Raw genomic sequence first — 25,746 nt, 5'->3', positions numbered from 1 at the left:
AGCACCACTGATTAAAATTACCATATTTCTATATTCTGTTCCATTTATTGTCCTGATCCTCCCTTACATAAGAATAAAAAAAACTGGATTCCAAGATTCTAGTAACAAATGTTACTACTATGCTACAAATGTGCTTTGTAGTAATGAGCATATTAAATTAAAATAGTCTATGCTCCCCCGATAGATTTCACACTTAAATCCTTACTTCAATGAATCTCCAAAACTGACCACTCAGAACACTAACGACTGTTCAATAAACTTTATTTATGGTTTTTCTTTGCTTTTCATTCAACACATCACAATAAACGTCAGGTCTTACACATCATCTCGAGTCCTGCAAGATGATTTCATTATCAGTCATTACTGAGTCTTGACAAGTGCTTGACTGCATAAGGTGACACTCTACTGAGAGAACTCAGTTTAACTTGAGCTGAAAACATACAAACAGTAATGGACAACCATTGTGGTACATTATACAGTCAGCTGTCATAAGCCATAAACGAACAAAAGCCGCCAGGGCAGCACAAAGGTGAAAACTGTGGCCACATTCAAGTAATTAAAATGGGCTGTGAATGGTATCTTTGGATCAGTAGGGAAAGTTGGTGGCACATCATGTGCGTGCACAGTATTGGGTTTGATTAGGTCTGAAGTAGGCTACCAACAATAGTAGAATAGGTGTCAAATACACAAGCTTTGACATTGGCTAATACTACACACAACACAAATACTGTTACACACACAAGAATAGCAAGCCACAGTTCATAATTCATAAACAGCAGAGGATCTCGTGACATCTGAATTGACTGGTCGCATATGAGGACATCTTTTCCATGGTCCTTAGTATACATGGGTGATTAACATTAAAACTGTCAAGAAATATCCTGGTCATATTTCACTACAATAATTAAAAGAAAATGTGCTCATCAGTAATGAAAATAATGTCATGATGCAATGCAAAAATACATAATTCAATGAAATTTCAAAAAGGTTTTCATTGTCGTTGAAAAATATAATTACTTAATTTTCTTTTTAATTTCAGGGTGAAATGTTATGGGAATTTCTTCCCAAGATTCACACACGACAATCATGTGAAGCCCATTTCCAAAGTTAAAATTATGATCAAGTCGGAAAAATATTTTATTTTTTATCAAGTTTGTTTTATCATAGTATTTCTATTTAGCTTTAATTTATTTTTATTTCAGTTATGACATTTTAATATTATAATTATGACTTATTTATATCAGTTTTTATTTTTAGTCATTTTTAATAATGACTAAAAATAATTTTAATTTTATTAGTATTTTTTTTAAATATTTTTATTTCAGTTTTCAATAATTACTTAATTATGACCTGATTTCATAATTATGATTTACCAAAGCAGTTTTTTTTTCTTATGTGGCAAAAATAAGCTTCCCTACAATCTTTCAGTCTATGAAGGATGTGAACAATGTTTTCCCTGTAATAGCTACAGAAGTTGTGTTGCCTCTACAGATGCATCATGGGAAATACATGCCCTCAATCACAAGTACAGCTCAAGGAAACACTTTAAAAATTCCATATTAAAGCAGCTGACATGCACAACAGTAAAAAGCAATTTTTCTGTCTATTATAAACTTCTTCATTCTTCGATACTGCAGGAACAAAAAGAGCTTTCATAAGAAATAAGACATCAGCATAGGAAACACAAACACAAAATTCATTATAAAGGGAGGAAATATTCTCGGGGGGTGCAACCAAGGAAGATGACACAGAGAAGAGCGCTACAGTATTTACATTTACATTCCGTCTGATGAACAGCCGTACATACACTGGCCCTGCAGTGACACTGTGTAGCTGTCAGTGTCTAGCTCACTAATGCTACATTTCCATGCATGAAATGTTTGGAAAACAAAACCAACTGTGGTAAGATTGGGGCATGATACATTAGAATTGGTCAAGAGGTATGTTTATACTGATTGGACGTGCCATTCGCATAATATGTACTGATCATTTGTAAATTTGATTTAATGTAGGCTTCACTGTCTATATGACATATATTACTTCATGCTAACTATTAAAGGAATAGCTGATGAATTGGGGGGGCGGGGGGTCAGTGATTAACAACTTAAAATTAATTTGAAAGTCTTTTTTTAGTAAATGATAACAAAACTTAAATTTTTGAATGACCAACAAGTTCAACATAAACCACACACTTTTTTGGTATACCAATAACTTCATCAGCTGACCACCTCATGTGCTTTATATCTAGACAAAAAAAAAAAAAAACAGTTTTCACAGTTCCAGGAATTTGACTTTGGGATTCAATTAAACGCTACTCTCAAGACCAGCTTGATCGTGGTGGAAGACAAATGGTGACAACTGGAAACTGTCGCATACAGCAAGAGATATCACCAGCAACTTCAAGGACTTCAAGGGTTGAAATGAAAAATTGGCAATGCTAATGCCTAGCTGAAAGAGCTGATCCTATCTTACACAAATCTAATACAGCCTACATAAATGCTGTGAAAATGCTGTTGACTCCAGCTCTGTGTGTTTTCAATGCACCTTCATGAGGATTATCTGGGTAAAACAGCATAAGAAACAGCATGACATTGTGCTGAGCTGAAGGTGACTCTTCCATTCAAAGAATCTCAATCCTTAATGATCCAGCTGGAGGTTTTTTTAAGCGGAGTGGAGATCTATATTGCACAGTGAGCGTACGGGTCCTCAAACACAGGCTGCTCTTCGATGCCTCTCGCAAACAGCTTGATCAGCTGGCAGTGGACCCTAAGAGAAAAAAAAATAAAAAATCAAACAAAATGCCAACACTTCACTGGAACAAACAGCATTCTAAACACCACCCTAGGCTTACTAGAAAAAAACACGGCTTTGCACTGATAAAAATGATTCTGTGGTGAAGTAAGTACTATAGAAAAACAAATGCAAAAAAAAAAAAAGTTAGTTCAGGCAAAAAAAAAAAAAAAAAAAAGTAAATTCTATATTAGCACTCGATTCAAGCTTGTAGAATTTAAAGCATAAATATAAACGTTATAAAATCAAGTAAAATATTCTCAACTTTTCTGATACTGGTTTTCCCATTACGTTTTTTTCCTGTTTTCCAGCTATATATGATTACTTTTGTTGTTAGGTTTAGTACTTGTGATTTTGTTACATTTGGAGTTCATTTTCTGCTCAAAATGACACATTCATACACAAAAATTAACCACAGAATGTCACCATCATTGTGTATTGTGTACCAAGTATTGAAGCTCTGTGTTTAGATGAGTGCCGCATCACTAATTACGTACATATGGTGTCTACATGATATCTATTGTATTTTTTACTTAGATGTTTCTATGTAACACACTTTAAAAGTATGGTTTAATTAGGTGCTATATTAATTAAAATCAAAGTATTGCCAAGTAAGCTTTGGCTAAGTAAAATGACTCATTAATTTTAATGGCCAAGCCAAAGTTACTTATTCTGTTTTTTAAATTTACTTAACTTAGGTAAGTAGATTTTACTTAATTCTATATGTAATATTATATATAAATATTAAAGTTCTTTATGAATGTTAAAGTTCAATAGTAAGTAGATTGCACAGAGCAGAAGCAGTAAAATTTACTAAAAATGTGTTAGTGCAAATTGTTACAAAGTTATTTTTTTTCTCAGTGTGGCGACATTTCTGCAAAAATAACATTGTTACATTTTTTTGTATTTTTCATGACACTTTCAAAGTGAAATGTCCAGTGAGAGGTGCTGAAAGTGTGTTCAGTTTTATCTGAAACAGATGAACATGAATCTGGTGAGGTTTTATTATGTTGCGGCACTTAATGGATATTGCATTTGAAAATAACATACCACCTGTACTAAACCTATCCCATATTCCTGAGACAAAATCTCATTTGCTGAAGCAACCAAAAACCCAATATCCAATTGCAATTAACTTTATTGTGACTCATGGAACTCGTACCAGAGCGCTCCACATGATAATGCAATGCTGTACCAGGGGAGCTACTGAGCAAGTTTACTATGTCAGAAAAGCCATATATATGGTTATGCAATTCAAATGTGATAATGTATTTGTTTTGAGATCATAACACGGTATTATGCAAGGCACCTTTATTAAGTGATAATCTTCCCCTGTAATAGTGTTCATTTCAGCCAGAACCTGCAGGGAATTGTATGTCTAGGTATGTTTTTGGAGTTTTGCAAAAGGCAAAGAGGCATGTTTTTTCAATGAGCTCTTGATTAAAAAAAAAAAATTATATATATATATATATTCTAATGTTGTTTAATTTGCTTAATATTTCAATAGAAGTGTAATATTTAAGCATAGTGGTTTGTTTAAATGATTTTTACCCAAATGATTTGCAATAGTAACACTGATGCTTGCCTTAGTAAACACCACTAATGTGTGGTGTCCTAGACTAAAACAAAGTACGAGCAAGTGCTGGTAAGCAATAAATGCCATGTCGTGTTGAGTAAAAAGTTTTGTAGTTAAATGCATGCGCTCTTAGGAGGTTCGGGGGCTCTTTAATTTCCTCTAATTCCACTCAATACTCTGGAGGTGAGTTCAGTGCCAGGCGATTGCCTTTTTCGGCCGTGGTATCATCATCAATTATCTCAACAGGTTATTTGCTTACTCATTCGAGAAACAATTACTGAAGCTGAAAATGAAATAAATGAATGGACTTCTATTTTAATTAAAGGAGGTGAGCCTTTAACAGTGAGAGGACCATTAAATTAGGAGCATTTCATTGCTACGCATTGTTGACACAGAACAATGGGGCGTGAAGGAAATGATGCATTTGGGCGAGCCGTCATGCTGTATCAAGGAGGAGAACAACTCCTCTGCAGGCACAATGGAGGGAGTTTTTAATTTTAATAGCATCTTTTCCACAGGCTCAGGCCACAAAAGTCCATTTATTTACCCTGTTTAGTATGCTAGTGCTGAATGATACAATCTTGTGCTCAAAAGACCTCAACATTTCAACTACAGCTTCCACTAATCGACAAACGCTTCAATGAAGCCTGCTCATTTTGTGTCGGAGGAACATTTTCTGAAGCTGAAAGCTATTCATATAAGGTCTAAAAGAGACAGTGACATCTTTTAGATATATGAAGAAGTCTGAGTGCGAGTGGCAGTGATGTACACACCCCTTAATTACAACAACAATGATGACTTGTTTGAAGTAATTAGTGTATTAAAACTATAATGGCCCACTTTTTCCTTTCTGAAACATGACACAGTGTAATAGTTCTCATTTTCACTACATGCATCTTTTAAAATCAGAATTTTTCATCATTTGTAGAGTGGGCGTTATCACTCAAGTGAAGCATCTAGATATAGCATTTCTGCAACTCGAACAGCAGAGTAATGGGTTCACTTCCACAGAGTCCAATACATGAACTCATAAAAACCGAAATACCAAACACAGAGGGCGTATCTGGATAAGGACACCTACCGGACTTGAATGGCAGTGTGTGGGAGGATCTCTCCATCACAGTTCCAGTTGCTCTGGAAAGGCATGCAACCACAGGCTCTGTGTTCCCTACAGATCTGGCTAAGAAATCGCTTGCTTGTCGCTCCACTCTCTCTCAGGTCCACCTCAGAATCACACTCCTGATATCTGGGGGTGAATCGGAACTGCTTGACCCGGTACACCTCCACAAAAGTGTGATCAAACTGAACAAAGAAAGAACAAGAGTAATGCTTACTGAATCCCACGTCAAATATCATTAAAGGTTAAGTGTACTTTTTAAACATTAAGAGAGCAAAATTAATACTTTTATTTAGCAAGTTACAAAATATTTCTATTTGAAATAAATAAATATTCTTTTTAACATTCTATTCATCCAGGAATCCGGAAAGAAACAGTAAAAAGCAGCACAACCATTTTCAGCTGAGATAATGAATAATGAATGAATGTTTCTTAAGCACAAAATCAGCATATTAGAATGATTTCTGAAGGATCATTTGACATAAAAGACTGGAGCAATGGTTGCTGAAAATGTAGTTTTGTCATTACTTGAATATATAATATAATTGTATTATAATAGAAAATAGTTATTACAAACTGCAATAATATTTCACAGTATTGCTGTTTTTACTGTATTTTTAATCAAATAAATAAAGCCATGTGAAGATAAGCAAACCTCTTCCAAAATCATTAAAAAAAAAAGTCTGAATTTTTAAAATTCATAATGTCATAGTAAATTTGGGATCTGTATATTGTGTATTTACAAAAGTAAATAGACCGATAACTATATTTTGATGAGAAATAAACTTGCTGGTTAATTTTATTAGAGACATTTGAAATATGAACTACTACAAGATTCCAATGCTAATGAATGTACAAATATTTGTGATTACTGGCTAAAGATCGTTTTGTTAAAGACTGTACTTACAAAGAACCATTTCAAGTTGTTTAAATATTTTAGGAGTTAAGCATTAAAAAAAATAGACGAAAATGGCCATGACTTTCAAGGTTCTCTATGACTGTAGGAACCCTGCTGTTACTAAGAACTTGAAAGAACATAATTATCTGCTCTTTTTCCAAGAAAAAAAAAAAAAAGAACTTACAGTTAATTAAACATACATATGAATACTAATATAAAATATAGAGTAAGCATTTGGTGGACATTTTTTTTGAAGTGTGCCGGTTAAGAAAGTGGTGTTTTTTTCCCAGTCTTTGATGAAACATGAAATGGAACTGCTTTCATCGCTTTCATTAAAAAAAATATCATGTTAAATCTACTGATGTTTTCTGTTGAGATAAAGCAGGAACCTGGTCGTCCTTATTGGTGTGGCGCAGCAGGTGGCGCAGGAAGTCGAGTCGGGAGCACTTCCTGACAAGGATGAGGTCAGTAGTTCCATCTGCTAAGTGCGCTGACGGCGACAGGCCTTTAGGACTGCGAGGACACGCACAACTCATGCTGGCAGCATTGATGGCCAAGAACTTTCCCCTGATGACCGTCCACGTACCCTGACACTCTGAAATACAACAACATCATGTGAATACTAGTATACCTCGGTGCAGTGAAGTCTATAGACCCTTTTCACAGATTTGATACATGCGGGGTTTTTTAAGCATTGTGGATAGCCTACAGTAGGCAACCACCAAGAACACCCTAACATCTCAGAACCTGGTTTCTCCCAAGCTTTTTAGGTTACACTTTATTTTGATAGCCCACTTTTGACATTCTACTAACTATAAGTAACTTTGAAACTACATGTCAACTAATTATCATTAATTTGCAACTACATGTGTACTAACTCTCAGAGTAGACTGTTAGGGTAGGTTTAGGGTTAGTAGAATAAGTTGACATATACTTGCAAAGTTTCTCATAGTCAATATGTTGTATGTTGTGGACCCATCAAAATAAAGTGTTAGAAGATATTAAGCAGACAGTCTATTAATACTCTGATAACTGCTAGTTGCTAGTAGTTAGAAGAATGTCTAAAGTGGACTATCAAAATAAAGTGTTACTGTTTTTTTTCTCCATTTCTGTCACCGATGGAGTTCGGTTTTTTGCCACTGTCGCCTCTGGTTTGTTTAGTTGGGGTCACATAATATCGAGCAATATTATGAAATCAACTGACACGACTGGATGATAACAGAACTGAACTGAGCTGAATGATGAGATTACTGTTTTCTACAGAGCTGCTTTACAGCTGAATTGAACTCAATTCATAATTTATGTTCTTGAAGGGAACCGAATCATCACTAGACTGACCTCAGCTGAAAAGTGACACTATTGTTTTTTTACAGCTGCTTTACAGCAGAATCGATCTCTGAACCATCACTGAAACATTATTTTTCTGTTAATGCCTGTAAAGCTGCTTTGAAACAACCTGCATTGTATAAAGTGCTTCATAAATAAATTACTTGACTTAAAATTAGAAAGCAGTTTTGCACTGAATTTCCAAAAATGCAAAAATCTACACTGAAAAAAAAAAATACTTTGAAATCATTTTCACTCAGAAATGACAAGTAAACTCACAAATAATTACACAGAAAGGGCAAGTAACATTGAGTTAAACATACAATTTTGAAGTGAAATCCTAAATACTGAAAGAGTACTTCCTTGTAGACCTTACAAGATTGATTTTATTTACAACTTTGAAAATCAGTTTTTACAGTGTTGCTATAAACTGGAAAAATTAAAGAAGCCAGGTGATTGTAAATCTAAAGGCAAGGTATAGCTGTGGTGCTCTCTCACTGATGAAGGGCCTTCGACTCCCTTTCCTGTTTACATCATTCTTCCCCTTATTCTTCCCACAAGACTCTATTTATGTCAGGCGGTCTAAAAGCATTCAGAAAATCATCATGCACAAATGCCAATTTGGGATTGTGAGGGCAGAGAGTGTGTCTCTGTAAACAGCACTTATCAGTGCTCAGGGTAAACACACAGAATGCTGGGTAACGGAGGTGCCAGTTGTTCTGAGGGTGCTGAGAGGCAGAGATAATATGCTGTGTGTGTGTGTGTGCACTCTCTAAATGATCAGCCGGGCGGCAGCTTGAACCATTTGGCCTAATGTTCACAAACAGCGTGCCAGTCGAGCCGACAGATGGGGGCATTACAAATCATGGCTGGAAATGCACTTTGTTGGCCTGTACTGAGGGTAGGCGCATTTACCACAGGGCAGATATGAGACTTCCTGTCAAAGCCCGAGCTCAGTTTAACACTGGCATAGAGAGTATTCCCAAATGCTCCTCACCAGCATCAGAAACGCTGTCTTCATTTTTGCTGAATAGTTTATCAGAAGAGGATTGCCGACAGATACTACACCTGCAAGACAGAAACACATGTTAACAATAGAGGAGGGAAACATAGCTGTATACAGTTGTGCTCATAAGTTTACATACCCTTTGCAGAATGTGCAAAACGTTAACAATTTAAACAAAATAAGATGGATCATGAAAACGCTTGAATCTTAATACTGTGTGTCATTTCCTGGATGACCCACAACTGTTTTTATATTTTGTGATAGTTGTTCATGAGTCCCTTGTTGGTCCTGAGCAGTTCTTGCCTGCTGTTCTTCAGAAAAATCCTACAGCTCCTGCACATTCTTTGGTTTAACAACATTTTCTGCATATTTGCACCCTTTCCAAAAGTGACTGTATGATTTTGAGATCCATATTTTCACAGAGGACAACTGAGGGACTCTTACACAACTATTACAAAAGGTGAAAACATTTGCGGATTCTCAAGAAGGCAACACAACGCATTAAGAGCCGGGGGATGTAAACTTTTGAACAGGATGATGACATGTAAATTCTTCTAATTTTGTTCAATGATAATATTTTGTTCATTTAGTACTGGACTTCAGAAGCTACATAAATACATGTTTCCCAGAGGACAAAATATGTATAATTTACCCTGATGCTTTTAATGCACTGTGTGGCCTTCTTGAGCATCAGTACATGTTTTCACCTTTTGTAATAGTTATACATGAGTCCCTCAATTGTCCTCCTCAGTGTTAAAAGATGGATTTCAAAATCATACAGTCAATGTTGGAAAGGGTTCAAATATGCAGAAGAATGTGCAGGAGCTGGAGGATTTTTCTGAAGATCAGCAGGTAGTTGAACTGCTCAGGACCAACAAGGGACTCATGAAAACTATCACAAAATATAAAAACAGTCGTGGGTCATCGAGGAAATGACACATAGTATTAAGATTCAAGGGTATGTAAACTTTTGAATGGGTTCATTTTTATAAATTCAGTTATTATTTTGTCTTGTGGAGTATATGTAAACTTCTGTTATGTGAAACAGCTTATTCAGGTCAGTACTAAAAAATAACATGCAATTATCATGATCCCTCTCATTTTGTTTCAATTATTAACATTTTGCACTTTCTACAAGGGTTATGTAAACTTGTGAGCACAACCGTATCTGTTTAACACAAATAAGTAAAACTCTAGTTTAAAATAATCAAGGTATGCTTTAAAAATGGGACCATTATATCTATTATATAATAAGGATCTATTCCTTATATTAAAATATTTACATTATAATTTATATGTACTGACATCTTGAATATATTGTGAATATGTTTGGGGTCAGAAAGAGGGTAAGTTTTTTGTTTTTGGAAACTAAAAAAAAAACTTTTATTTAGCAACGATGAATTAAATTGATTAAAAGTGACAGTAAAGATGTTTATAATGCCACAAAATATTTCTATTTCAAATAAATGCAGCCTTCTTGAACTTTCTATTCATCAAAAAAAAAAAAAAAAAAAAATTTATTATATATATATATATATATATATATATATATATATATATATATATATATATATATATATATATATAAGGGATAATCAATGGCTAGCTTTGCATTAACCGATTTGAGTGCATTCAAATCGTTTAATGCACAACTAACCGTTGATTATCCTGTTTATGCCATGGTCATTTCCCAGCATTCACATATTAAAGATGTTAATAATATTTGCGCTGCAATATTTGAAATATTTAAATATTCTAATATACTGCAATATTTAAAAATGACGGTTATTTTCGTCTGTATTACTATTCAACTCTAACTGTATGTTACTATGGTTACCAATGTTTATAGGAAGCGCATTAATATAGAACGTGATTAAACTGACCTGGAACTACCTGTGCAGTTAAACAAATTTAATCAACACCTGCCAGCCAACCAGAATCGAGTATTCAGACAGACCATGGCATAAATATAAATAAATAATGGTTTCCACACAAATATTACACAGAACAACTGTTTTCAAATTTGTTGATGCTAAAAATTATAATAATATTAAATGTTTCTTGAGCAGCAAATCAGCATATTACAAAGATTTCTGAAGGATCTTGTGACACTGAAGACTGGAGTAATATCTGCTGAAAATTCCACTGTCATCATGGGATTAAATTACATTTTAAAATATATTAAAATAGAAAACAGCTATTTTAGATTGTAGTAATATTTCACAATACTACTGTTTTTATTGTATTTTTGTTTAAATAAATTTTGCCTGGGTGAGCATGAGACTTCCTTCAAAAGCTTTAAAAAATCCTACTGACTTCAAAATGTAGAGTGCAAATATCATCTATAGTTCTAGTTTACAATATAATTAAAACGCATCAGATGATGGCTTAAATGATTAATTATACGGGTTCAGTCATGTTGCATGAATGTTTGCTCAAAGATTCATATTATTAAGACCAAACAAAACACACAGAACAGCATTTACCCAGTTCGGCACTGCATTTTGTCCCTGGGAGTTCCCAAGTTCCCTTCAGCAGGTAAGAAGGACACAGTTCCCTCATAGTAGCGATGTGACAGAAAAGTTTTAACACCTGTAAAAAACAAATAAATAAATAAAATAATTCAAAAATGAAATTCAAGAATTTCCATCCAAAATTGCAGATACCAAAAAAAAAAAAAATAAATAAAAATCACTTCCTGTGTACCTGAGATATCGTAACGGGCCGGGCCCATCCAGCGCTTCCTCTCGCTGTCTGTCAGCACATCTCCGTAGAACCCGTAACCCAGTAGTGACACAGAGTAGCGCAGGAAGTGGTCTTCATTGTGTACTGAGCAGACGTCCATTGGCTGAGAATCACCTGAGGAAAAAGCCAGGATGGATTTTCAGGAAACACAAGCTGATAACAATCGGAATCCTGTGCAAGGACACCACATATAAGAATAGTGCATATTGCAGCAAACCTAGACATCTGTCACTGCAAAAGTAGCAAAGTAAATATTTTCCATTTGGGTGTAATGCTTTATTTATGCAATATGTCACTCAAAGCTGTAAGTTACAGTGATTTTACCCTGGTTAAGGTATGGGTCATGTCATGACATCCAAAGGAAAGTAGTAACTGTAGTGTCCTTGCTAAACAATAAATAAATATACTGGGATAGCACTCAGTCCTAGCTTGAAAATACTGAAGAGAAGTTTACATACGCATAAATACAAACATACAAACATACATAGCCAGATACACTTTATCATACTGCAGATATGGAGATGAGTACGTACCCACAATGATGTGCAGTGCTGAGGTGACAGGGTCATTTGAGCCAACTGTGGCGTAGCATATACAGTCAGTCGAACCTGTTTCAAAAACACATTTCATGGGTCAGGGGTTCAGAAATGGCTTAAATCTATCTCTCATAATTCACTCTGAAGGTTAACGTATGAAAATTACACTTTCATTTTCAATTTTGGTGGCATACGGGGGCAGCTGCAATCTAACCTTCAATTGTGAACGCTAACCAAACATCACAAGCCAATGGAGTTTTTGGTCTATTCAGCCCTTGCGAGAATAAGAAAGTTTTTTCGATCTTGAAATGATTGTAGCTGAAGCATTGCAGGGCACTGTTATATAGAGAGATGAGATTTCAGATGAGTTCAGCCCTCTTTCTGTCTCTTATATGCTGTCTGGTAATCTAATTCCTCTTTCTCAAATTGCTTATATAACAGCGTGAGGTTGAAGGTTTAAAAACACACCGACTGCAATCTGCAAATGTGCCAGACTGATTATTTCACGATCCCATTATTGTTTCCACAAAGGTGGAAAAAGTAAAATACAGTGTTTTTCAATTTATATATCATGATAAAACCATTTAAAGAGCAATAAACAGCATAAACTGCTTAAATGTCAGTTCCTTACTGTGGCAGTACCACGATACACTGATTACACACAGATGCATGATACACAGTGTTAGAACCATATCTATATACCAGCCATTTACATAAGGGCCATTTACAGCGTGGACAAATAAATGATTAGTGGGGTAGTGGTGGACACCCGAGACTTTACAATGTAATACATCTTGTAAATAAGGGGATAATAGGACCATTGAACACTGAACTATTACTTAAATAAATAAATCCTTTAATTTTAAATTTAATTAAAAGTACATAAGATAAAAATGTCCATGGAATTATATGTATTAAATGAAATAATTATAAAAAGAACATAAATCATACAAAATAAAAAAGGCATTCTTTTAGGCAAAAAATTATTAATATTAAAATCTCATGTAATTATAATTAAATAAATAAAAGGAACAAATGATCCATGTAATCTTTAGTAAAACATTTTAAAAGAATACTAATTAATATAAAAAAAACCTGTTATATTAATATGGCATAGATTTAAAAAAAACTAAGTATTATCACAACACATCCAAAAACAAAACAAAAATGTATTATCAAGACATATGTCCAAAAACCATGGCATCGGTATGCTACACATTTAAAAAAATATATTATTATTATTTTAATAATAGCATGGAATTAGCATTGAACGTTTTGGTTTTGTCAGTGGTTTCAGATGTTTTTGTGTCGGCATCTAAAACATCTAATCTAAAATGGTATTATTACATTTTATCATGGTACGTTTTCAAATAAACATGATATTATAATGTTAAAAGCATGTTTCTTTTTGTCAGTGGTTTCAGATGCTTTCATCTATTAGACATTGAAGTCAAAGATTTGTCTCAAATTCCCTTGTTGCTCAAATCGGTTGTCATCCAGAAACAAGATAATGGACCAGGAGCTGTTTTTAGAAACTGTCACTAGTCCTTGCATGTCTGGACAACGTGAGATAAGGCCATAAATAGACAGAATTACACACACTGATAACGTGACTGATAACAACATGGACTCTTAAGGGTTCGGCATTGTCAGGTTTATATGGCAAACAGTAATATCAGAAAACACGATTTGATAAGCTACAGTCATTAAGTTAGCTGGCAGAGCTCTTGTGAAGGGCGTTCTGCAGTGCATGACAACAGTCTTTTTGTTCTGCTTGTGCTCTTTCAGCTTGGTCATTTATTAATAACATGTTTTGCCCAAGTATTGACCAAGTATTTTTATTTCCCATTCTCTGGCTTTAAAAAAATTTAAAAAGTGCAGTATGTTGTATAATTTGAAGCTTTATGTGTGAGAAAGAGATTATACACTACCATCCAAAGTTCTAGGTCAATAATATTTTTTAATGTTTTTGAAAGAAGTCTCTTACCAAGGATGCATTTTTAAAAATTTATTTACAGTAATATTGTAAAATACTATTAAAATTTAAAATGCATGTTTCCAATTTTAATATATTTAAAAGTTTTATTTATTCCTGTGAAGGCAAAGCTGAATTTTCAGTAGTCAAAAATCATTCCTAATATGCTGATTTGGTACTCAAGAAACATTTCTTATTGTTATCAATGTTGAAAACAGTTGTGCCGCTTAAGGTCTTTGCACACAGAGTCCGAAATTCTCGTCCGAAATTTTTGCACATTAAAAAATACGACCTCATGTGGTGTCAATCACATTTACACACTGCTTCCGAAACTTTCATCCACCATAAAATAATTTGGACCAGGTTCGATTTTCTGCGCTTTCACATCCGTAGCAAGCATTTTGATGGGAAAGGATGACGAATATGAAAAAGAAAAAAAAAACACATATAAAAATTTCTGACTCTGTCTGCAAAGACATTTAATACTTCTGTTAACTGCGGATTATCCACAAAGGATGCATGCAGTGCTGTCTTAGCGTATTTCAATCAGAATGTATTAAAACTTAAAAAAAACTAGACAAAAAAATCCATTCAGCACTGAGATGCTGAAAAAATGCAAGATGCTTTATAACAGCCAGATATATTAAACAAGCAACTTTACAGAGACCCACTATTTAAAAATAATTGTGCACACCTAACACACTGATGCGAACATGTTCTGTGTGAATAGTCCACTAAAATTCGATCAAAACACATCATCAAAGGCAACATAATGTTGCTTTCCATTTTTTGAACAGCTTTTATATCATGAGTGCACCTCTGATGCCTAAACATGCTTTCTAGGCAGCTCACTAGGTTTTGGAAGAGAGCTATAATCTCCCGCAGTTCTCCTCTATTATGCAGCTGTGCCCATGTGCAGGTGTAAAACTTACAATGACTTGGAAATATCTCAAAACACAAACGATGTAATGGAACCATGAGTGACAAATGCTTCCAGGAACACGGCCAAGGAAGTGACGTGCATAAAAAAGCAATGAAATCCATTCTGAGGAACTGTCTTGGCTGTATAGACTCTAAGATTTGTGACTGTAGACAAGTGATTCTCAGTCCTGGAGCATCACCAACACTGCACATTTTGGATGCCTCCTTTATCTAATGCACCCGATTCAGCTCATCAGCTTGTTAATAGAGTGCTCATGAACTGAATTGGATGTTTGAAGGGACATGTGTTAGGTAAATGCTCCAGTACCAGGATTGGGAAACACTGCTGTAGACCAACCTGCAGGAATGATGCCGATGCGAAGTCCACATGGCATAAGGGTCTCCTCCATAGAGTTCTCATTCACACCTGCTTCTTGCTGTGTACGGGAGACGAGGCCATGCATAATCTCGCTGAACATGCCATCACCTCCGACACACACCACACTGCAGACAGAGACAGAATTAATCACTTCAAGGCATATTTGTTTAAAACAAAATTTTCTTCGGAGAAAGGTCAAGTGCAAATTGGCAAATTTGTGAAATTTGTGTCTAAACTGTTGTTCACAAAAATGGATGTTAAAAAGTAGAGGAAAAAGATCCAGACGCAACAGCCAGAGTTGTTTTGTGAATATAGCCTCTGGCCCAGCTTTGAAGCAGCATCCATGTTGCAGTCACCAAAAGCCACTTTATTTTCAGTCGTCATTTCCCAAGCTGCCCGCCGTCATCTGCCGCAGTGCCAGACCAATGTGCATTGATGTGCAAATGTTAATCTGAGCTTTGCTGCAGAGGATGCATTCCTCGCTGGGCAAATTAAGAGTCGCCGCACAGCGACCGTGATCTCCCAGCAGGACGCCCACTCACCCATCATACTTCTTCAGATCAGCCTCCGTCTTCAAGTGGTCCCTGGCATGATTTGCACGCTCTGTAACTATAGAAACAAAAGAGAAAAAGCCATTGTTAATGGGACGATGACAGCGAGGCTGAGCAGAGGGGGGAGAAACATCATTATGTTCATCTGGCAGTTAAATTGCATTTTTCTGCTGGCTTGATGGAGACCATCAATCAGCCACATCAAATGATGAAGCTGAAGTCACGGTGAAAAACAATCCCCGGTACATTTCATTACCGGTTCTTTACCATCAGCACTGATGTAAAGCTGTAACTCGAAGGGATGTGCTGAAAATGAATGGGGCCTAGGACCGAGCCCTGTGGATCACGTTGATGATATATGCCAAAGGTGATGTATGGAGCTTATTAAACCGTCGGCAGAACATCTTGTTTGGCTCCTCTAATGATTTGGTTTGAATGGTATTTGTCCAGCCAGACATGTTACTTTACCATTTACGAAATGTCCGCATGGTCGTAAAAAGAATACCCTCAAGCAACTGCTGAGTAAGCCTGTAAGCTTTAGCTCTAACAGCCAATATTCACACCAACCCAGGGTCTTCCTCACTCAAACTTAATAAATAATGGATGTCTTTGCATTCCTATGTTTATCGACTATCACAGTTTGCATTATGGCCAGCTCCTGTGATAGATGGCGCTGTAAATAAAATCATATTCATGGGACGGGTTGGCAGGTGGGGCCATTTGCCAACAGAGATCTATTTGCGAAGCATACAAGCTCATTTTTTATTTAAATGTTAATGCAGGCAGCTGACGGGCACTCACCAATCACGTCGGTGGAAATGGAAGCCCGGGAAAAGATGGGGGCCACTTTGTGGTCGTAAATCTGCTTCCCATGTTGTTTTCCTCCGTAGGGGTTGATGTACACTAGCAAACTCTTCGGTCGATTGGCTGTGGAATGAGAGGCGGGCAGAGCATTAAAAGTGAGTTTTTGTTTGACAACAGTCTTCCTAGGCTGTCAAAACTACTTCATTAAGCTGCTTCTGAAAAACTTAATCTGATGTGACAACATAGAGAAGACCAAAACTGTACTTGTGCCTATCCTAGGTTTAAAACACCCCAAAACTATCCATAGGATTGGTAAGAAACATTCTGGGTTATTTCTAATGTGCAATTACTTTCTCAGTGTCTAAGCAAGCACAACTCTCTGTTATTTGCCTGTCCACACTAAAATCAAATCAGAACATATTTGGTATTTAAATTTATTTTTGATGAGATTCTATTTTGAGCGGAGTTACCAAGCACAGATCGAAAACAAAGTGGTTAACAAAAATGCCAGCTATTTTGGCTAATTAAAATGCAGATTAAAAGGGAAGAGAGATTTTTTCATGCTGTGTCAAAAAGGAATTAGTGTCCATTATTTATGTATACCATAATTATGCGCAGTACCAAATGTGTGTTAGTAATTGACTCGTCCCTCAGAGTCTATAATCGAATAAAATTCACACATAATGGATAAGAAACTATTAACATAACGATTATTCATGTACACAAAACTGGTGTGAAAATCACTGACCAACCTATAGACGATAACTTGTCTTTTTTTGCTATAGTTTAGTTTGTTAGTTTACATTAGTACATTTTTATATAACGCAAAATAATCCAAAAATTGAAGACACACTCAGCAATGCAAGTTGTTCCCTAATAGTTTGGACCCAGAGCAGACACAGGGAATGTTCAGAGCAGTGGAAAGTCATGTTGCTGCACCGCCAGCAGTGCTGCCTTGTCCTCTCTACATAGAACACTGCAGAGAAACACAAATGAGAATGCCACATTATTCCAAAAACTAGGTAAAAGGTGACCTGTATGATCAGTATCGTTCTGATAATACACTCACGGCATATAGATAAAGTAACAAACTATGTATTGCACTGTTATCAGGGCCAGATAAACAGATGACAGTCTGATTATGCTGGTGTACCTGTGAAAGCATGCTGGCAGGAGTCCGCTGGGCTCTGAGGAACCTTCTGCCATTTCCCAGTGTCTTTACAAGGAGAGTCATCTTCTTTTTCCTGAACGGCTATAATCTCACACACCGGAACACAATGACTACCTGTGTATAGAGGACCAGTGGGTCACATTACATGAGACACATATCAAAACCTGTTGCAAAACCTAACTCAAATGGAACCTTATAAGTCATGGATTAGAAGACTCTACATAGGCAGCAACATTTGCAATTTATCATACAAATAGAGTTTGAATCTATTTATATGATTTATGTACTACACTGTAAAAAAAGATACGTTGACTTAACTTAAAAAAAAATTGAGGAAACCCATCGCCTTAAAATTATTAAGTAAATAATAAATAAAATAAAAAAATAAGTTAAGTGAATTGTCAAGTTCACTAACCTTTGTTTTTAAATTACTATTTACTTAATAATTTTAAGGCAACGGGTTTCCTCAATTTTTTTTAAAGTTAAGTCAACTTATCACTATACTGTTGTAATATTTAGTTTTACAAACTATTTTACTATTTACAATGTTATTTATTTTATTTAGTTGCCAAGACAACATTTCAAATGAACAGTTATTTATTTTATATGACCCAAAACTTTTGTCATGTTATCATATTGGTTGAAAGTCCATTTCAATTAATTATTAGGAGTGTGAATCTTTGAGCTGAAAATGAATTGATTGGATTCATAATGCAGTGATTTTCAATTAGATTTAGAAGCAATTACCAAGTCAATAAAACATTGAACAGATTGTATATCAGACTGTAAAGTAGTAGCAGTGATTGTTATCTTGGCAATCTATTTCAATGGATCTTAGAGTAGATATCATATTTAATTTTTCATAATGGAAAGGAGGCTGTGAGTCTCCCTGAAAATGTCTCTAAAAATGTGGTGACTACCAACTCAATCATTTAATCAAAACATAATCAAAAACAATCATTTGATTTTCAGCATTTGGATTTATCCAACACAAATTATTTACAATTAAAAAAACATATCAAGATCAATTCAGTTCTGTTTTTTTTTTTTTATTATTATTATTATTTTGTAAATTATTACAGAAAATGCTTTAGTGGCTTGAGTTTGCAAAATGTGAGTTTTGGTGATGTCGACTGCTTCATTTTGTTTGCTTTGCAACAAGACACTATGTAAATGTCAGTTTCCATCATCTCGGTCTCCGTGCTAGGGAAAATATCTCTAAGCAAAGGAGGTTTTTGTATTCTGACAGCTTGTGCCCAAATGAGTCAATCTCGTGTTGTGTTACATAATGCAGGCTTTCCAGAAAACCCCTGGGAGAGGAAGTTAATGAGGTTTGACCTTATTCAAAAGATCAGAGAGTTATGTGGATTAAAATAAAGTACTGCTTCAGAAACTTTACTTAATACCCAGATAAACCTAGAGTAATGATTTATCTTCATTAAAACTTCATGACACATTTATGAGACATAACAAGTGGATTTCATTTTTATACAGCTTAATGAAACCATTCATATGCTCAGATGTAGCCATAAACTTAACAGCATAATAACATGGAAACAACAACCTGATAAAAGTTTCATGATACTTGTATTAGGGAGTTATTGTATAATACATGAATACTGCATGAGGAAAAATGCTGAAATGTAAAGGTGACGCAGTAGAGTTATAAAGTTCATAAGGGACTTAATGCCTGTTGCATTTATTCTTAGTTTTCTTGGTCTATGTTTAGCATCCGCTAACCAAAAAAAAAAAAAAAGCAAGCGGTTTGAAATTCTTAAAGCTAAATGTGAAATTCTTCACAAAGCAGAATTCTGTTGGTCAACATGGAGCATTTTTGTGAATAACTTGAACTCGTTGCAAAATCTGCATGGGGTAACCTTTTTCTGATCGCTTGGATTACTATTGAAATGACTTGATTTGATTTACAATAAATTTGTTAAAAGGGTTGAATTACAGTATTGAATACTTGATGAAAGCAGTCAACAGTATAACTTTGTTAAAAATTGAGAAAAAGGAATGAGAGTATTTACTTCGTCAATTTTCGGTGTGTTCACCTCATTTCATTAATTTCCACTATAATTCACCTGCAATCACCCTGTGTGTGATTATATCAAAAAACAATGCAGACACACATCCGATTACATAAGATGTTCTGATTTGTTCTCATTTCTGTGTTAACTATAGAAATTGTGTTAAACAGAGGCAGTAAACTTAATGAAGATAGAGGAAATACCACTGAACAATAGTTGACATTCCAAGGGTCCTTAACTGTTATATTGCAGCTTTCTCCCTGCCAAATACACCACGTCCTTCCAAAAGATGGCTCAATGACACAACAATCTAAGGCTATATAATCTTCACATGCTCTAAATGCACGTACTAATATCTTCATTGTAATCATTGCCTAACATATTCATTATGAACACTTAACTAAATACATATAACCTGTATTATCTTAGCTGAATACTAGTCCCACATGGATAATACTCTGATACTAATTTCTGACCAGTTAACAAATTACTTCCTGATTGTATTCAAAACACTTTTGTGAAGCTGCTTTGACACAATATTTATTGAGAAAAGTGCTATATATATATATATATATATATATATATATATATATATATATATATATATATATAAAAGTTGAATTAAACTGAGTGATGACTTAGTAAAAAATAGTAATAACACTCATTCCAAAATAATACACTCAACTACTAATTTCATTCCTCTTCAAACTGATATGATGTTAAATTTGAAAGGCAACATAGTTTCAGATCTGATAATCATGTGTCACATTAAAAGGGAGGATTTTTACAGTTATGAGACTAACGTCACACAAAACAGCAAGGCATGTAGAACTACAGCTTTCCACAAACCGTGTTTAGTCAAATACAATTTGGCGTGTTGCATTCAACAGTTCCAAAACTTCCAAAACCTAGTGTGCTACCTACATAGGCACAGAAAAATATAAAATCTTTAAGACAATTAAATTAAAACCACAGTATAAATGGTACAAATTCATACTTACTGACATATTTCTACCATTTCACAGAACTTCTTAACCGATTTTAAGAAGTTGTGACAAACTTCGCTAACGAAAAAGGGATTTCCCCTTTAAGTAATGTGCCAGTCATACCTCCCAGGCACGTTTGTTATTAATATGGCAAGAAAATGAGACTGAAATTGTGCTTACCACAATTATGACATCACTTGAGCCACGAATTAAAAGCTAGAAGAGCTGCACTAGGCTAGAGGAAACCTCAAAAGTATGTCAACGATTTGAAAGAACAATCTCAGACCATATGCATTACCTATGGATCCTGATGTGGATCATGTTGCGGAATATTACTCATGTCCTTCCAGGCATCTGTTGCCATGGAGATATGAGCTTGGGACCAGGCATTTATTCCCTTCTCGCAAAGTTCCGAAGCGCCATGTTTGAGCAGCGTAACACACCATTCATCCATCCAACGTGACCTTTCCAGCAAAACCAAACATTTGTTTAGTATGAAAGAGCCCTCTACAAATAATGTCTTTTGTGTCCCCACTACTTCAGTTACGTGCGTTCTGAGAAAACTAACTCGTGGTGAAAGGGGTTCGATTACACAGCAGATGGACAAAGTAAATCGCACACTAGACAGCAAGCGCTGACACAAGTCACACTGGCAACCAAAAGCTTTCCACAGTAAAAACAAAATAAAAACTGATCCACAAATGAGAAAACTACCATGTTCTTCACGTCTACAAATCGATAAAATAGTTCAGCATCAGGTGTATGTGAATTACGACAAGGGCTCACTCCAGAAACTGAATTTTGGAGGTGAGGTACAAAAGAGAAATGTTAGAAAAAGTAATGGAGGTGCTTATTTGGAAATAATCATTGTAAAAGACAGAAAGAATAATTGTAAAAGACAAAAAATAAAATAAAAATTTATTTATTGACAAACAGTTTCCATTTATAAACCTTGAGAGTAAGCGTAAACAGCACTGCAAACTACATTGAAGAATGTGAAAGACCCAAAACAAAGCAAAACAAAACAAAACAAAAAAGGCAAAACAAAGCAAAGCAAAACAAACTAAGCAAAACAAAGCAAAGCAAAACAAAACTAAGCAAAACAAAGCAAATCAAAAAAACAAAATATAACAAATATTTAATAACAACAATATTTAACAATATAACAAAACAATATTTGGGTACTGATGACAACAAAAACAGTTTAGGCCTAACCCTAACTAGAAACGAATCTCCCTGTCCTCATGTGAGCAATGATTTTGTTCATGTAAAATCCTTTAATTAAACATTGATGCCTTGAACTACCTTAAGCAAGGTGGAAACTTCATTTAATATGTGTCATGGCCCCGAGGAAAATATCCATCAAGACCTTTAAATAAAAGCCAGCTTTGTGTAATAGATCTTAGTACTGGAGGTCACCCAGTTCTTAACTTCTCCTCAGATGTATAATGTATCCACAGCATGGACAAAGGTCTGGCTCAGGTGAAACAGTTTCAAAACCTGGATTAGTTTTGAACTCAATATTTATGTGGAGTTCATGGTTCTATTACATGGACTGTTTTGAAAGGTCAAGTATATTGAAACGGCCCATTTTTTTTAATCAAGATTTCATCCACTCACCAAACCTGTACAGCTTGGAACATTCGATTTTAAGCAGATTCTTTATGCTGCTTTTACATAGCAACAGTTTACAGTTAGCATACATAAGATCATTGAAGATAACCAATAACTAGGATTATCCATCAGTCAGTTGTGATTTTTGTGTACATTTTATTCTTGGCTATTAGCAATATTTAACTTATGGTGGTTCTTTAAGCATATCGAAAACTTGTTGTTGTAACTGTGATAATAGGCACTTTGTTTTATTTATTTTCATTTATAAGAGCTGAAAGTAAACTGCAGCACGTCTTTGACTTGTTTATAACATGGCTTGAAACTTAACGGTCTAACATTTTACAGATTAATGCTGAATTCAAACTAACTATTTGGAAAGTGTGTGTCAACTAACAAACAATGACCTGACAGTTTGTCTAGCATTATAATTTGTGCTCACTCTCTTCTTCTGAAAAGGTTGCAGTTAAATGTGAGTGATTTTCAGTAAACAATGTTACACAAATAACTGATTAACAACCCAATCCTGGAAGTTAATTTATGACAATTCATGACAGACATCTACAGACTCATTAACAATTCCAACTATAGAGGACAGAACAGTAGAGTGTGTGCAGCAGACAGGTGGAAACACACAATCCAATTCCTCAAGATTATCAGTGACCTCTCTGACGCTTCACACACTCTTTATACACAACTTAACTACTGTTTTTACACAACTTAACTACTGTTTTTACACACACAACAGTGTGTTTAAAAACAGTAGCGTGTGTGTTCTGTTCCCATTAGGAACAAAAAAAGAAAAAAAAAGAAAAAGAAACTTACTTGATATGTTGCATAACATTCTAGATAAGAAGCTAGATAAGATCTAGATTTTTTATGGCTGTCATGACTGTAATTCAAAACGTGGTGAACTGCCTACCTAGCAGACAGCAATTTAGGGCATGCACATGCATAGGCCACAGCATGTTTAGGCCTCTTAGACGAGTTCTGAGTATGCAGCATTTTTGGGCACCAACAAGTGTGCATCACATTTGGGCATCACAGAAATTTTAGGAGTCAGTAGCATTTCTAGCAGTGCTTTTTACTTTTAAACAAGTGAAAAATCATGCCAATATATATATATTTTTTGGTCAATATATTATATTTTGAGGGAGTTACATATATGTCCACTGTAGAGGTATAAAAAAATGAATCAATAGAACTAAATGTGTGGTCTTAAAAAAACATGTTTTTAAAATAGTTACTATGTGAAAATGGTTTGAATACACATAAGAACGTTCAGTAAGAACAAGCTATGTCATGACGGCAAAGAAATGTGAAGTGTAACAAACAAAATGTAAGAGTGTGTGTCTATGGGACAGGGGTGTGTGGGGCTGTGTGGGGGGAGGGTAGGGGTGGTGGGCTAATCATACACAGGTGAGAACAAATACAAACACACACCCTCCCACACAATCATGCATAATCATGCATACATATATCTGCACTCATACAGTATACATGCCTACGGTTTTATATGACCTAACAAATAAATAAATAAATATAGACTGTACGCATTTAAATAAATTATCAAATCTGAAGACTATTGAATATTTCTGTTCAATAAAACCATTCAAGTGTAAATTATATCATAATTTTAATAAAACATACAAATAAGGCAGATCCTATATATAGGCCCATAGGCAGAATTATACCCTTTGGTGCATGACGTCCACTGTAGTGGACCGATATATTTTCTGTCACGGAAAAAACTGTACAAGAAAAATATTGTTAAAACCTGGATGAATCTATTTCTGATATCCTAGTAGTTAACTGAAAAATATTTTTTGTACCTGTCTGGTTTTCTGAGAATAAAGCATTTAACACTTATTCCCAAGGTACATGGTGCATCCCCTTTTCCCGCTGCCATCTTGAATATATTATGCAATATCTCGAAACAAAAAGAAAAAAGAAAAAAAAAATATAACCATTAAATGGAATTGTAGACAACACTTTGGGGGTTCGCCAGTTGGTGGTTGGGACATGATGCTACATCCTAAATGGTTCAAAATGGCTTCCAAATAGCTGTCCACTGTAGTGACCACGATGCATCAGAGGGCTAGGCATCATAAAAGTGTGCTTACAACACAGCATTTTGGGGTGTCATGGATTCTGAGCAGAGTTTTATGACATTATAAGCATGTTCAGAGTCAGTGGTGTTTTGGACATCAGACCTTCATTTTCGAATGCATAATGTACATCATACAACACAGTATTTCTAGACATTATGTATGTGTTTTGAGTCAGCAGGGTTTTCAGACATGCTATATAATGTTACAAATTAACATTGCCTTTGAGCACCACAGAAGCATTCCAATTCAAATATATACTACACATATATAGGCCTACATATACTCAGTGGTGTTTGTAGGCATTAAAGGGGTTTCTAATTCAGATGCATTTTTGGGTATCAAATGCATTTCAGATCAGTAGCGTTTTGGGGCATCAAAGACTTCATCCAGTCAGTATCTTTTTTGGGCATCAGTTAGCTGGTCAGAAATGCTGCGTTCTGTGTTTCTCTGTAGGTGCATACTGTACATACGATGCCGGTCTACTAGGTAGGCAGCTCAAGTCAGTTTTGAGACACACACCACTAGAACAAATAACAGCAGCAGCGTACCGTGTTGTATAGTGTTATTATTGTATTAGATATGTAACTCACCCGCTTTGACAGCTCCATATATGGCGCGTCCGGTGTGTTTTTTGGCGATTTGTGTGTCTTTCCACGCGAGAATCGCGCAGTTTAATGTGACCTCATACAGTCTGCGCTGAACACACAGCTCAGAACACAACAGACGCGACTGCTTCTCCATTTCCGCTCTTAACAACACATGCACACTAGTTATCTCACCTTCATCTTCAAAACGAGTTTATAATAGCACCCCGACGCTTTGAATTATTATAACAAATACTACAGTCGCTACAATGTTGCTCGTTTCCTTCTAAGCAGTTTGGCTACATAGCGGTTTTCTCTTTCCTGATAAAGTGGGAGGAGCCCGAGAGAAATGCGTCACACATAATCCTAATGTAGGAGGTGCGATGTGAGTGATTGGCATACTTTGTTTGTTTGTTTGTTTGTTTGTTCATTTATCGTGGCACTGTTGGTTAATTAGGGATCTACACTAATTTATTTACAAAGTGATGTTATATATGCCATATTATGCCACTCGGGCGGTATATATTGCATGCTATATGTAAATTTATATTTGTAACATGAAAACTTATAGTATATAATATATAGTTTTCTTCCATCATATATTTAACGTATTGAACTTTTATACTGTA

The 25,746-nt window shown here is 35.2% G+C and overlaps 1 protein-coding gene across 2 annotated transcripts; it reads right to left on the bottom strand.

The window, feature by feature from the left end:
* Window positions 1-244: 244 nt before the first annotated feature.
* On the bottom strand, window positions 245-25,445 carry cerk (ceramide kinase). 2 transcript variants are annotated; one of them, XM_058773907.1, is made up of 13 exons: window positions 25,124-25,445; window positions 17,778-17,909; window positions 17,478-17,600; window positions 16,622-16,747; window positions 15,812-15,878; window positions 15,249-15,394; window positions 11,992-12,066; window positions 11,420-11,572; window positions 11,200-11,305; window positions 8,705-8,775; window positions 6,771-6,976; window positions 5,448-5,668; window positions 245-2,766 (listed from the first exon to the last, which is right to left on the bottom strand). In XM_058773907.1, exons 1-13 carry the CDS (start codon window positions 25,272-25,274, stop codon window positions 2,679-2,681), a joined length of 1,665 nt encoding a protein of 554 aa, XP_058629890.1. In that variant the 5' UTR covers window positions 25,275-25,445; the 3' UTR covers window positions 245-2,678. The 2 variants fall into 2 exon arrangements, with proteins under 2 accessions (XP_058629890.1, XP_058629891.1); XM_058773908.1 differs by lacking the exons at window positions 17,478-17,600; window positions 17,778-17,909.
* Between the last annotated feature and the right edge of the window lie 301 nt (window positions 25,446-25,746).

The sequence above is a fragment of the Onychostoma macrolepis genome, chromosome 04 (assembly GCF_012432095.1).
Source record: "Onychostoma macrolepis isolate SWU-2019 chromosome 04, ASM1243209v1, whole genome shotgun sequence".
NCBI classification, from domain to species: Eukaryota; Metazoa; Chordata; class Actinopteri; order Cypriniformes; family Cyprinidae; genus Onychostoma; species Onychostoma macrolepis.
Note: the sequence above shows the minus strand (reverse complement) of the source record. Positions and strands in the feature narration are given on the sequence as shown.

What these genes read in the sequence shown, in the direction of transcription:
- cerk (XM_058773907.1), bottom strand. Translation starts at nt 25,274, where the DNA reads ATGGAGAAGCAGTCGCGTCTGTTGTGTTCTGAGCTGTGTGTTCAGCGC. An exon ending in CATTTCCACCGACGTGATTG is followed by an intron (nt 15,879 to 16,621) that starts GTGAGTGCCCGT and finishes TTGTTTCTATAG; the next exon opens with TTACAGAGCGTGCAAATCAT. An exon ending in AAAATGCAGTGCCGAACTGG is followed by an intron (nt 8,776 to 11,199) that starts GTAAATGCTGTT and finishes TCTGTCTTGCAG; the next exon opens with GTGTAGTATCTGTCGGCAAT.